The sequence below is a fragment of the Phocoena sinus genome, chromosome 1 (genome assembly GCF_008692025.1).
Source record: "Phocoena sinus isolate mPhoSin1 chromosome 1, mPhoSin1.pri, whole genome shotgun sequence".
In the NCBI taxonomy this organism is placed as follows: Eukaryota; Metazoa; Chordata; class Mammalia; order Artiodactyla; family Phocoenidae; genus Phocoena; species Phocoena sinus.
Window position 1 is genome coordinate 118191543 of NC_045763.1, and position 14322 is coordinate 118205864.

The following is a 14322-nucleotide window of genomic DNA, read 5'->3' on the forward strand; positions in this document are numbered from 1 at the left end:
GAAAAAGGGCAGGAAGAAATTAGAGTACATGCATTGTCTCATTAAAAACCCTGTGAGGAGGGAAAAAAAAGAAAAAAACAAAAACCCTGGGAAGACAAGTACTATTGTTATCATCCCATTTTATAGATGAGAACATTGAGGCTTAGCACAGTTGCCCCAAATCACACAGCTGCAAACAACAAGGTGGGAATCTTAACCCAAGTCTGCCTAACTCTGAGTCTCCAAAACTACTGCACTACACAGCGTCTTCAGCAGAGCAGCAAGGAAACACCATTCACACTTCAAGACCCTGTTCCAGTGTCCCTTGATGCATCACGCCTTCCCCCAATCAAAATTAATCTCTCTCCAACTTCTAGGAATATAGCCTAAGAAAATAAAATAATTAAAGGTAAGCTTAAAGATGTATGTTCAAGGACAATTTAATGTATTTCGTACAGCAAAGAAAAAAAAACCCTAAACGCTCAACAAAAGGTGAACAGTTAATTACAGGATAGCCATACAGTAGAATACTATAGAAGGGATTTTGTTTAAAGTGTACTTTGCTTAAAAAAAAAAAAAAAAAATACAGTCAGGACATGCTACCACCATACCAGGGCACATAGATGTTCCTATCCTCTCTGTCATAGAACGTAGTCACCTACCACATTTAAAACTAGTATTCAGTCATTAACTAATAATCTAAATGAGAAGGGATCTATAACACAGTTTTGTTTTTTCCCACTGTAATTCCTACATAATCTGACAAACCGGCCACAGCTCAAAGTAGCATTAGTACACAGTTTGGTTTAAACATTGATGTCTATGGATTTCTGTTGAGCTGGTGTGACCCTAATCAATTTCTGCCCACAGAGCCAAGACTTAAGGAAAAGTCAGTGACACCAAACGGCCATTTTATTTTTTCTGATATATTTTGCACAGGCCATCTCTACCACACATATTTTCATAGTGGAAAGACTAGAATAAAACCAGCCATCAGTGTTTATCTCTAGATAATAGGATGACATGTGATTTTACTTTCTCTATATCCCTGTTTTCCCATTATTCCACATTGAACATCTATTATTTCTTAATAAAAAATTTATCATTTAAAAAAGTAACTCTTTCCTTCTATGCTCCCCAAACATTTCGTGCTTCGACGACAGCCCCTGACGCACGGTGCTCTGTATTCTACTTAGTCAATATATGTCTGTAGTTCCTTGAGATCAGAGAAGCCAAATTATGTTTGTATCCTCCCCCGTTCTAGCACTGTGTTTTGCTGCTTTGAAGCAATGCTGTGATGAGAAGGTGGTCACAGAGGGTGGAGGCATCCAGACATCTGACAGAACCCACCAACAACCCTCCCTTGTACATGCAGGTCAAACCCACAACAGAAAAGCTACTTCCTTCTGCTGCTTTACTAAGAAATCTTTGTTTTCTCTAGGCATCCTGTTAATTATTAGAATTTTCCTTAAGTTGTTTTCGTGCAATGAGTTTGTTTTGATCCATTTAAAAACAAACAAACAAAGGAAGGAAAAGGAGGGTAGTCAGCCAGCCAGCCAAGCCAGTCTCTGGTTTTCTCTAAGAATTCATCCAAATTTCCCCTCTACACAGATGAGCCTCATAGGACACTCCCACTGTAAGGGAGCTAGAGCCTCGGAATAGGGAAGATAAGCCAAAGCCTTAGAAAGCCCCCAGCTACAGTGTGTTCACAGTTTACCTAACGTGGGCTAATTGTTACAATACCTGACTCCCCTCAGAGCTTCTTGATAGCAGATGTTGTTCATTTTTTATCCCTAATCTCTAGCACAGTGCTCATAACATAGTAAACACCAATGTTTATTGGATTAACAAATGAATTTGACATTGCAATACAATTAGAACTCGGACCCAGGGCTACCACCCCCAGTTTGCACTTTCCTTCCCACCGCTCACCCTGTAGAGACTGAAGTCACTCCTGGGGGTTGGGGTGGGACAGATAAGGAATGCGTGGGCAAGAGGAAGGCTCTGTGAGCCCAAAAACAGGCTGGGCTAAGTCTAAACAGCCAGGCTTGGCTGTACTTTCAGTAACGTCGTTCAACTGGCAAGGCCCTCTGAGGATGGTGGAAAGTGGTGGTGGCAGTGTAGGACAGGAGAGCTTTCACGCCATTGCTCCCTCCTGCCCTCTCTCAGCAGAATTTCCAGTTCTACCTGCTCAGCTCTCCTCCCCCACCCATCTCCCCATTACAAGGGAAGGCTCTGCCTGCCTGCCCGGGGCTCACTCCAGGGGGCCTGGCATCAAACTTCCTGCCAACCAGCTGCTTCCTCCTGTCCTACACATTGTAAAACAAATGACACCAGGCAGACTTTAGACAGAAACTCTGCTTATCAGGGAGTCCCAGGCAGATGAACTCTGAGTTTTCAATGCCTGGAAAACTCCAGTATGTATCCACTCACATTACATCTCACAACCCCCTGACAACACTGAAACCTCTTCCACAATTACGTTTGACAAGTGGCATCCAGATCTTCCCTGAACCTCTAGAGGAAGCAGGTCTGAGTTTAGAGATTCCCCAAGGTCTTTCCTCAATGCTAACAGATGTGAAAAACAAGCCCCATCATTTCCTAATCTCTCACATAAAATGTATATAGCTTTTAAATCTGTCTTTGATCAGGAGTGTCAGCCACTTCTGAGTCGGCAGAACAGATGCCCCTTGACCCAGAGGACTTGGGGAGGAGGGCGGGGGAGGGGTGGAATATTCTAATGGCCAAGGCCACACCACCAATATGAAAAGATCTCCAGGGTATATTAAATGAAATAAACAAGACACAGGATGAGATACAATGAATATAGTGTGCCTCTTTTTGTGTAAGAAAAAGGAAAAGAAAGAAATATATATTTATATATACTGATATTTGTATAACAAAACACTGGAAAGATGTATAGGAAAGTAGGGGAGATATGGAGTGAACAGGAACAGGGTGGGAGTGATAACCCCACTCTTTTATATCATTTTGATTCTCGTACCACACTAATGTATTAACCTCTTCTAAATAAATAAACTTTGGGGCTTCCCTGGTGGCGCAGTGGTTGCGAGTCTGCCTGCCGATGCAGGGGACACGGGTTCGTGCCCCGGTCCGGGAAGATCCCACATGCCACGGAGCGGCTGGGCCCGTGAGCCATGACCGCTGAGCCTGTGCTCCGCAATGGGAGAGGCCACGACAGTGAGAGGCCCGCATACCGCAAAAAAAAATAAATAAATAAACTTTGTTTTTTTAATTACAGCAGCTCCACCCTAAGCCAAAACTGGGTTGGAGACTCCAGGCAAGCCCAGATCACAAAGAAACTGAAGAGAAATATCACAGAGTGAAAAGTGTTCTGGAGCCAGGAGGGAAAGACTAAGACACTGGAATTCCACTACCACTCACTTCCTAGTTCCAACTTGCTGTGTCACTAGTTTCTAGGTTCTGGTTTCGAGGGAACGATTCTTTCCTGGGAGTAATTTCAACCCCCCAGTAGAGAGAGGGGAAAGGAGGAGTGACTCACCAATCTACAGTTTGAGGTAAATCTAACCCTGAACAGCAAAACTAGAAAGGCAGAAACATCAATACAAAAGAAACACCGGGACTCACAGACTGACCCAGACACAGGGCAGCAGTTCCTCCCTCCTGGAATGTTTCAGTGGGGACACTACATGAAGTAAGAGGTGTGTGTGCAAACACCAGGATTCCAACCTAGGTTTCCTCTTTCTCCTCTGCAGTTACACCAAAAAGTCATCCTATGCACACACCACCCTGCTAAGCAGAAATGCCTCTTCCTGCCTGGGAGATAGCTGGAAACTTTTCTAAGCACAGGCTCTCTACGGGGAGGGAGACTAGTACTCTCTGTCACCAGCTTTACTTTTCCCAGGCCCAGTTCTCCCAGTGTTTAGTCTCCAGCCCTGTCTCAGTAGGCTCAGGCCTTCCTCTCCACTAGGTTCCCCAGGCTGGGGTTGGACCTTTGCTTGATCCTTTCTTCTTCCTTCCAGATGGCAGAGCCCACATGAGGAGCAGCCCTGGAGGGAGGAGGGAGAACATGCAGGAATCCTACGTATGCTTCCAGTATCCCAAGGGCAGAAGACAGACTGGACACCCAAGAAAGCCCCTACTTTTTCACTCTCGCCTTTTGGAATCTAGCAGCGTCTCTCCCTGCTTTCTTTGACCTGCTCTACTATAGGCAGCATCCTTTCATCCTCACAAAATCCAAAGGGGATTAAAGCTGCCCGATAATAATCATTTCATGTATATATAATGTAGCTATTATCCCAGTTGATCCTCAGGACAAGATTAGGACAAGTATTATTACTCCCGTTTTACAGATGAAAAGACTGAGTTACTAGCCTAAGATCACAAATAAGGCAGAAAGCCAAGCCAGAACCCAGGTGGGATGGCCTTGCTGCTATCTCCATCCTCATTGTACTAACCAAATTGCTCCCCCCAGGTCTAGCCCTATTTACATGTGACAAGGTCAGTTCCTCCATCTCCTGGACTTGTTAACTTTCTAGGATCCACTGTCCTATCAAGCTAATACAACATCATCTCAAGCTCCCTCTAAACCACTGTTTCTTGATTCCCTGAACAGACTAGAGGACACTCCCAAGCTCAGACGGGTGATATCACAACTCTTTCAGTGTCAGTATGTGATTATTATAGAAAATGAGGGGGAGAGAAAAGAAAAAGGGAAGGGGAGAAGGATGCAGCTCTAGGAAGTTTATAAGCCTGACAAATACTGTCACAAACAGTTACTGACTCAGAAACTTCTAGGTTGGGGGTGGGGAGTACTGGTACAGCACAAGTGTTGGCAAAGTGTTTAGTACTGACTACCACACAGAACCAAAAAATGACCATGGGTGTCACTAGCAGTTCTAAGATACAGACAGAAGTAAATGGGGAAGAAGGGGAGGAAAAGAATGGAAACTGAAGAAAAGAGGGAAATGGAGGAATAGAATGAAAGGGAGAAGTGAGAAAAGAAAGAATCTAGTGGGAAAGAAAAATTGAAAAAGGTAGGTAAGATAGTGGACTCTGGAGCAGTATCCCAAACTGATGTTTTGATATCCTGGTTCCCGTGCCACAGGGTGCCTGAGATGCTGGAGCCAGGAGTGGGAAAAGGAGAAGTCAGTCAGGAGACTTTGGTTCCAGTCCCAGGTCCTTTTGTCAATCTGGAAAAGTCATTTCCCCTCTTTGTACCTGTTTCCTTATCTGTACAATAGGGAGAGGATTCGACCTGTCACTGGTCCCGTCCACCCCAAATGTTAATGTTTTTGTGATAAGGGACAAAGGAGTAGTCAATTCATCTGCCTTAAGACACCCTTCAAACTAAGCAAAGTGAAATTACCTTATAACTGCTAATACTGATCATAATTGTTCATTTCTTTTATTTCCTAAAACATGGATGTTGAGGGGGAAATGGAGAACCTTACAGATCCCCTATTGACACAACTATCCACAGAAGCACACACACAGACACTCAAGAATCAGACAAGTGTGCAGGTGCTGACACAGGTAGACTAAGGCACAAACCACACACTCAGCCGGGCACAAGCATATCTATAGACGGAGGCCTGCCCCAACAAGTGAGTCTCATTGTTCCACAGGAAAGGGAGTTTACAAAGGAAACAAAAACTCTCAAACAAGGCCAGGGGGGAGGGCAGAGTTCTGGCTCTGAGAAGGAACCAGCCAACCAAAAGCCAGGACCTCCCCCTGCGAATAGTCACTCAGTCAACAACATTTATTAAGGACTCTGGAAGTAGTTTTTCTAGAAAGGAACTTTGAATGCCGTGTTCTGAGAAATTTTAGGTTTCAATTTTATTTCCTTTTTTTTTTTTTTTTTTCCAGATTTTGCACCTAGACACTTTTCCCAGAGCAACAATGGCAACCCAAAAATCCGGGGAAAGCTAAAGAAACCCTTCAGCAACAGCCAGGGAAAGAAACTTCCGCCCCACCCCACCTCCATTAGATTTTCTCTGAGGACCCTTAAGTAGCAGAGCATCCAGGGGCCAAGGGAGTCAGGGTACGAGAGGCTTCCGACTTCTCTCGGGTTGTTCTCGGATGTTGGATGCGTGTTGGAGGGGCAGGATGGCCCCCTTCCCAGGTGTGTAATCCCGGCTGGGCAGGGCCCTCGCGCCCACCGGCCCTCACCAGTAAGTGAGGTTGAAGGAAAGGGGAACCAACCTCTCCCCGTTATTTCTGGTGAACGTGCGGAAAGGCAGCTCCCTCCCGGGGGATGTAAGAGGAGGGGTCATTATTCAGCAGTGTGGGGGAGGGGAGCCAGCCACTCACCAGGGTAAAGGGGACGGGAAAGAAGAGGGACGAGCCAGGGGCGGAAAGAGGACTAGGAGGGTGAGGCGGACTGGTTTCTGAACCCCTCCCCTCCCGCGGACAAGAGGTGTGGGGAGCGTCTCCCTCCAACCTCTGACCAGACCCACAGATTCCTCCAAAAGCTCCAGGAACTTACACAGGATCATCGATGTGAAGAGAAGCAACTGTTTCCTCCCGACTTTCGCCTTCGTCCCCAACATGATCAAGATCCCGATACGACAGTAGTCGCCGGAGCCCGGGAACAGACACAGCTTCGCCCAACAGGAGCGCGGGGACTAAACTCCAGCCGCCAGGTTGAACCCAGCCCAGCCCTTCCCTTCACGCCCGATTGGTCGACGCCCCGCCTCTGCACATTCCGATTGGTGGAAGAAGCCGCCGCTCCACTGAGTGATTCACCGTCGCCAGGTGCAACTCCGCCCACTACTCCCCTCTAGGGCTGACTGGCGCCTTTCCAAGACCAAGCCGCCTCTGATTGGGCCAGGAGACTGTCGCGTAAGGAGACCCAGACCTCACCTTCTGCAGGTGAGGACACTGTGATTGGGCGGCGTTCCTGAAGTAGGGACTTTCTGACTGGCTAGGTTTTGAGTTGGAGCTGGAAGATTAGAGGAATACCTTAAAGGAGGTGGTAGGGAAGGTAGTCGTACTGTGGGACTCGAGAGAGACAGGCCTGAGTTCTCTTGTTTGTGTGTTCGAATGTAAATTGCTGGGTGCTGCAGAAACCTTGGTCCCGTCCTTTGGCAAGTGAAAACCACATGTATTAATATGCAAGGGTTGGGGGAGAAGACCAGGAGACAAGTGGGGAATGATATGTTGACACTACCCCCCCCAAACTGTTTCCTCTGTCCACTCCATTCGCAGCATTCAAGGCTGCGCTGAGAGGAGAAAAGGGAAAAGGAGCGCTCAATTCAATAGTGGGAAAAGCAGAATCACATTACCAAACAAACCCAGATAATACAAACTGACCTACAGACGCTCTATAAACATCACTGAGTGACTGTGGATATGTCCTTTACATTTGTTTAATCAGTCAGCAGACCTCTGCATTTCAGAATTACTTATCTTCTCACTAACAGTTGGGTGCTGACTAAACCCTCTTTCTATAGGCTATGTTGATACTCAAGCTTTCTGTTAATATTTATACTGTTACATCATTTTTAATTGAAACTTGTGCTCAACACCTTTACTATTTCTAGTTTCTATGTTATAATGATTTTATTTTGTAATCTTAGTATATCCGCGTTGCCTGTGGGAAAACTTCCTGAGCCTTATCTCACTGCAAGTAAGAGGTCCACGCTTGTATCCAAAACAGTGGTATTCTTTGACCTTTTGCTTCTTTCACCTTTGTTCTCATTCCTTTGGGCCAAAAGTCTACTTCTGGTTTCACGCAACTTAAAGCAATGTTTATCAAGCACCTATTGGGTACTGTGGGGGAATACAAATAAATATAAACCGCAATCCCTGACTTCAAATGGCTTACAATCTACTTCCAAGACTAATACAGGAAACAGGACAAAATGTAACCAAAAGAGAAACTTTGTATTACTAAATTGAAACAAATATTTGGGTGCCTGCCACTTGGAAAGCTCTGTTCTTTACCCTCAAGGGAATTTAAACTCTTGGAGAGAGAGACATATACATGAAATTAAGTCAGAGAGTAAAGAGGAGCAGAGAGAAGAGCTTAGAGAGTCACTCTGGGCTGTGATTGTCAGAGAAAATTTTATGATTGGGGAACTTGAGCAGGGGTTTAAAGAACTCTGAGATCAGTCTTAGAAGGGTAGAAGGGTCATCTTAGAGGTCATTTAAGTCATCCTCTCACCCTTCACAGAAAGGCCAATACAAACACCAAGAGTTTAAACATCCTCTGGCTAAACTCTTTTTTTTTTTTTTTCTACGGTACGCGGGCCTCTCACTGTTGTGGCCTCTCCCGTTGCGGAGCACAGGCTCCGGACGCGCAGGCTCAGCGGCCATGGCTTACGGGCCCAGCCACTCCGCGGCATGTGGGATCTTCCCGGACCCGGGAACAAACCCGCGTCCCCTGCATCGGCAGGCGGACTGTCAACCACTGCGCCACCAGGGAAGCCCTGGTTAAACTCTTTGAATAACTCTCTCTCTCTCTCTCTCTCTCTTTTTTTTTTTTGTCTATGTCGCACGCTTGCGGGATCTCAGTTCCCTGATCAGGGATTGAACCTGGGGCACAACAGTGAAAGTGCTAAATCCTAACCACTAGACCACCAGGAAACTCCCTTTTCTTTAACTGTTAAAATATTCTTTCAACAAAACTGGAATATGTCTCCTGCTTCCAAACACTGCTCTCTGGAGTTACACAAAATGTATCATTATTCTTTACCAATGACAGCCCTTCCTTTAAGTATTTTAAGATTCTTATTATGAGCCTCCTTTCCTTCTCCAAGCTAAACTATCCTTCAAATAGTCTTCATATTGCTACCCAAAAACTGGTTTCACCTCTTGGTGGGTGTCGAGCCAATAGACACAACCAAGCCAAAGATAGGGAAAAGCAAGAATTTATTATTACTAGCAGCAAGTAGGGAGAACACCGGGGATCTTTCCCAAAGCAGCATCTCCCTGAACAGCAAAACTGGGGAACTTTTAAGCTAAGGGTACACGCATATTCATAAAGGGGCTTGAGCAGAGAACTCAGCACAGAATTGGGGCAAAGGTCAACAGAGTCCAAGCTTTAGCTAATTGAAGTCGGGAGGGTCAACATCATCATTCCATCCTCCACCTGGTTGGGGGCCTTAGTTCTTACAGAACTCAAGGATATATTATTATGTATATCCCTTGAGGAGGAACTAGGACTCCGCTTTATCACTGCACTACTGTTTGACGGCCTTTTCTCTGTTCTAGCATTCACATTCCTTTGTTCCCTTAATATCATTAATTACTGAGACCTGTTCAAGGGGCAAGAATTGCGGCCAGGCTTACATCACAAAATGGCTTAGGTCAAAATGGCTTCTCTTATGTCAAGAAAGCCATTCCTGGTCTCTTTCTCCTGGGACCCCCTAAAATAGCACAGATTTACATGCCACCCCCCAATTACTCTCACTCCTCTGGATAACCTCTTGTTTATTACTCTACCAAGAACTGAACCAGGCACTGGAGAAACCATCTCTATGGAATGGACAGGTCTCAGTTCAAACCGAGTTCCCCAATCTAGCTACCTTGGCCAGCTCACATCTGTCTGAAACTTTCTCCAACCTGAAGGTAGTTATGATGATGGTAATATGACTTACCTTATGGCAAAATAAGAATTAAATAATATAATTGATGTACTATGCTTAGCACAGGGCCTGGTACATTTTAAGTACTGAAATGGTAGCTATTTCCATCACTCTTATTATTTACAGTCTAAGAATGCATTTGCAACCCACACACTTATGGTCAATTAATCTATGACAAAGAAGGCAAGAATATACAGTGGAGAGAACACAATCTCTTCAATAAGTGGTGTTGGGAAAACTGGACGGCTACACGTAAAAGAATGAGATTAGAACATTTCCTCACACCATATTCAAAAATAAACTCAAGGGCTTCCCTGTTGGCACAGTAGTTAATAATCCACCTGCCAATGCAGGGGACACGGGTTCGAGCTGGTCCGGGAAGATCCCACATGCTGTGGAGCAACTAAGCCTATGCGCCACAACTATTTAGCCTGCGCTCTAGAGCCCGCGAGCCACAACTACTGAGCCTGCGTGCCTAGAGCCCGTGCTCCCCAACAAGAGAAGCCACCGCAATGAGAAGCCCACGCACCACAACGAAGAGTAGCCCCCGCTCACCACAACTAAAGAAAGCCTGTGTGCAGCAACAAAGACCCAACGCAGCCAAAAATAAAATAAAATAAATAAACTTTTTTAAAAAACTCAAAATGGGGGCCTTCCCTGGTGGCGCAGCGGTTGGGGGTCCGCCTGCCGATGCAGGGGACACGGGTTCGTGCCCCGGTCCGGGAGGATCCCGCATGCCGCGGAGCGGCTGGGCCTCTGAGCCATGGCTGCCGAGCCTGCGCGTCCGCAGCCTGTGCTCAGCAGCGGGAGAGGCCACAGCAGTGAGAGGCCCACGTACCGCAAAAAAAAAAAAAAAAAATGGATTAAAGACCTAGAAGAGAACATAGGCAGAACACTCTTTGACATAAATCGTAGCAATATTTTTTTAGATCTGTCTCCTAAGGCAAAAGAAATAAAAGTAAAAATAAACAAAAGTAAAAATAAACAAATTGGACTTAACTAAACTTAAAAGCTTTTGCACAGCAAAGGAAACCATCAACAAAAGGAAAAGACAATCTGATGAATGGGAGAAAATACTATTTGCAGATGATATGATCAATAAGGTGTTAATATCCAAAATATATAAACAGCTCATACAACTTAATATCAAAAAAAACCCCAATTTTAAAACAGCCCAGATAGACAGTTTTCCAATGAAGACATACAAATGGCTAACAGGCCCATGAGAAGATGCCCGACATCACTAGTTATTAGAGAAATGCAAATCAAAAGCACAATGAGATATCACCTCACACCTGTCAGAATGGTTATTATCAAAACATCTACAAATAACAAATGTTGGCAAGGATGTGAAGAAAAGGGAACCCTTGTACACTGTTGGTGGTAATGTAAATTGGTGCAGCCAGTATGAAAGTTCCTCAAAAAACTAAAATTAGAACTATCATACGATCCAGCAATTCCACTCCTGGGTATATAGCCGAAGAAAACAAAAATGCTAATTTGAAAATATACATGATGCATCCCAATATTCATAGCAGCATTATTTACAATAGCCAACATATGTAAGCAACCTAAGTGTCCACCAGCAGGTGAATGGATAAACAGGATGTGATTGATACACACATTCACACACACACACACACACACACACACACACACACACACACACAATGGAATACAACTCAGCCATGAAAAAGAATGAAATTCTGCCATTTGCAACAACTTGGATGGACATGGAGAGTATTATGCTTAGTGAAATAACTCAGACAGAGAAAGACAAATACTGTATGTTATCATTATATGTGGAATCTGAAAAATAAAACAAACAGATGTATATAACGAAACAGACTCACAGATAGAAAACAAACTAGTGGATACTAGTGGGGAGAGGGAAGGAGGACAAGATAGGGGTATGGGATTAAGAGATATAAACTATTATGTATCAAATAGACAAGCAACAAAAATATATTGTACGGCACCAGGAAATATAGGCTTTATCTTGTAATAACTTTAAATGGAGTATAATCTATAAAAATATTGAATCGCTATGCTGTATATCTAAAATTAATATAATATTATAAATCAACTATACTTCAATTTTTTAATGCATTTGTAAATATGATTATTAATATTATAGATAACAACTAACATTAATATTAAAATAACTACTAAGTTATTTATAGTCAATTTGCCGCAAACCAAAACCCATAAGCCTTTTATTTTCACTTGGACTACTATTAAATCAGGTCTCTCACATACTATATCTATACTACTGGGGGTTTTTTTGTTTTGTTTTAATATTTATTTACTTATTTATTTGGTTGCACAAGGTCTTGGTTGCGGCAGGCAGGGTCCTTAGTTATGGCATGCGAACTCTTAGTTGCAGCATGCATGTGGGATCTAGTTCCCTGACCAGGGAGCAAACCCGGGCCCCCTGCGTTGGGAGCACAGAGTCTTAACCAGTGCGCCACCACGGAAGTCCCTATACTATTGTTTTTAACCAAAGTACATTTTGCATTTATACCCACTCAATTTCATATTTTTTGTTTTGAAAATGAATTAATATACAGAAAAGTATACATGTAATAATGTTAATGATTAAAGTAAATACAAATAACATGTATTCCAGTTATTTCCATATAAAACATTTATGTATATATTAATATTTACAAAGCATGAAAGTAATTTTGGGACATGCAAATAATTTGATATTCACCAGGTTCCTTTTCCCATAAAGTTGATTCAATAAATAATAAATTTTAAAATTTCATTATCATTGACATTTGTTTTCTGTAGTCTTTTTTGAAAGCCAGATTTTGTAAACTTCAGACTGGTGAGTTTGTCTGCAAAGTAGAAAATTCTGGAAGGGACTATTAAATATAAATCTTGATTCTGTCATCCAGTATATTAGTAGTTGCACCTGAATCTGTGTTATATGCAGATTTCATACACAGGCTATCTATGACCCAATTCAATAAGTTAATAAAAATATTGAAGAAAGACAGAGTTGAAAACAGAATCCTTAAGTGACCTCTTTCTGAGCTGGTATAGTACACTAATAGCACTCTAGGTACTGATATTTCCAGAGGTTCCTGTTGAGAGATGGTGTGCTTCTGTCATATGCTGGTCATATGGATGCCTTACATTTTATAATCAATCTGGTTAGTCATTTTGCTTTACTCTCTAGGAAGACCAAGCCCAAATTTGCAATGCAAGTCCAAAAATTGACATGCATTCATTTCACCTGACTTTATCCTGACTTCACCTGACTATGCTATTCAATCTTCCCTTAGCCCTGACATGTTTTTTTTCTTTTATCCTTTTTGGAATGTAGGGTTTTCTGTACATACAAACATACTGTAGTAATGCTGACTCCCTTTCAGAAATGAAGAACAATTTCCCCAGCTGTTGGTCTCTTTGGGAATTGCCTCCACCAAAGAGAGGCACCTAGGCCAAAGACATGCCCCCTCACCTACCCAGGGGAGGAGATTAGATATGTACAGGGATTAGACATATATCTAATGTCTAATCCCTGTAAATTGTTCATGGGTCACCTTGAAAGAAGTGTCAGGGGAACAGCGGAGTAAACAATAAAACCTGTATGGAGTAGGCTGAGGAGAGAATGTAAATCGAAGAAATATAGACTATGGCTACAGGCACTTCAAGAGAGATTTTGCTGAGAAGGGCAGCAGAAAAAAGAAGCGGCAGCTGGAAGGGTGCTGGATGAAGGTAGAGCAGGTATTTTGTTTACGTGGAAATGATGTTTGCTAATGACAATGACCCAGTATAAAGGAAAAAATTAATGCTGTATGAAACAAGAGGGGTTATTTGCGGTACCAAGTTCTTGAGGAGACAGGAGATGGGATCCAGAGCCCAAGTTGAGGGTCAAAAGGGAGCAGAGACAACCATCCACCATGACAAGAGGGAAGTATATGGTACAGTTGGTACATTTGCTGGTGGGAAGATGATGAAAATTTGGTCTGCCTTCTGTTCTCTGGAGCGTGAGGTAAAGCCATTAGCTAAAAGCACAGAGGAAAAAAGGAAGTTTAGGAGATTGAAGAGTGGGGAGAAGCAGAGACAGAAACTGAACATACTAGGGAAGTGTATCAGGCCTGGTGAGCAGTATCAAGTGCCTACTAGATATTTTGGACATAAATTTAAAGAGAGACCAGTCAAGCTGGTATGAATTTTACTCCAGCTGTTTGACTGCAGGAAAAGTGTAAGTGGTTAGTTGGGTGGGACCACAGTTGGGATTTTCCTAATAAGTGGATGGAGAAAGCAGCAGGGATGCTAAAGAGGTGTTCAAGGGAGTGGCATTTTACTAATTCTCTCTGTGTCATTCCAGAGTTTCTTCTTGCTAATATAAGCAATTATAAACACGTATTCATATTATCTTACTTTTTTTTTACACTACATTTCTTTTTTCACTTGAAACATGTCTTGGAGATCCTTCGCAAATGCACTGTTTCCTCATTCTTTTTTACGGCTACATAATATTCTATCGTACGCTTATAATGTTGTTTGTTTAGCCAGTTTTAACTTATAGATACCTGGATTGCTTCCAGTCTTTTGCTAATATAAATAAGGTAATGAGGGCCTTCCCTGGTGGTCCAGTGGCTAAGATTCTGTGTTTCAACTGCAGGGGGCAGAGGTTCAATCCCTGGTCGGGAACTAAGATCCCTGCGTGCTGCGGCCAAAAAATAAATAAATAAATAAATAAAATAAGGTAATGAATAAACACATACATATATCATTTCACACGGATGCAAGG

At 43.2% G+C, this 14322-nt stretch overlaps 1 protein-coding gene across 11 annotated transcripts in view; it reads right to left on the minus strand.

Annotated features, from left to right (window-relative positions):
- Positions 1-14322, minus strand: part of F11R (F11 receptor) — a 43936-nt gene that overhangs the window by 16226 nt on the left and 13388 nt on the right. For 4 of the 11 annotated variants that reach the window (XR_004350408.1, XM_032635240.1, XM_032635230.1 and 1 more), the window contains exon 1: positions 6449-6628. The exons of 1 other annotated variant lie outside the window; for it this stretch is intronic. Coding sequence is in view for 7 of the 10 variants with exons in the window: in XM_032635240.1 (XP_032491131.1) it covers positions 6449-6512 (64 nt within the window). In the remaining 3 variants the exon portion in view is untranslated. Of the gene's footprint in view, positions 1-6448; positions 6642-14322 lie in introns of those variants that run through there. 6 more of the 11 variants (XM_032635222.1, XM_032635274.1, XR_004350409.1 and 3 more) reach the window with 5 other exon arrangements.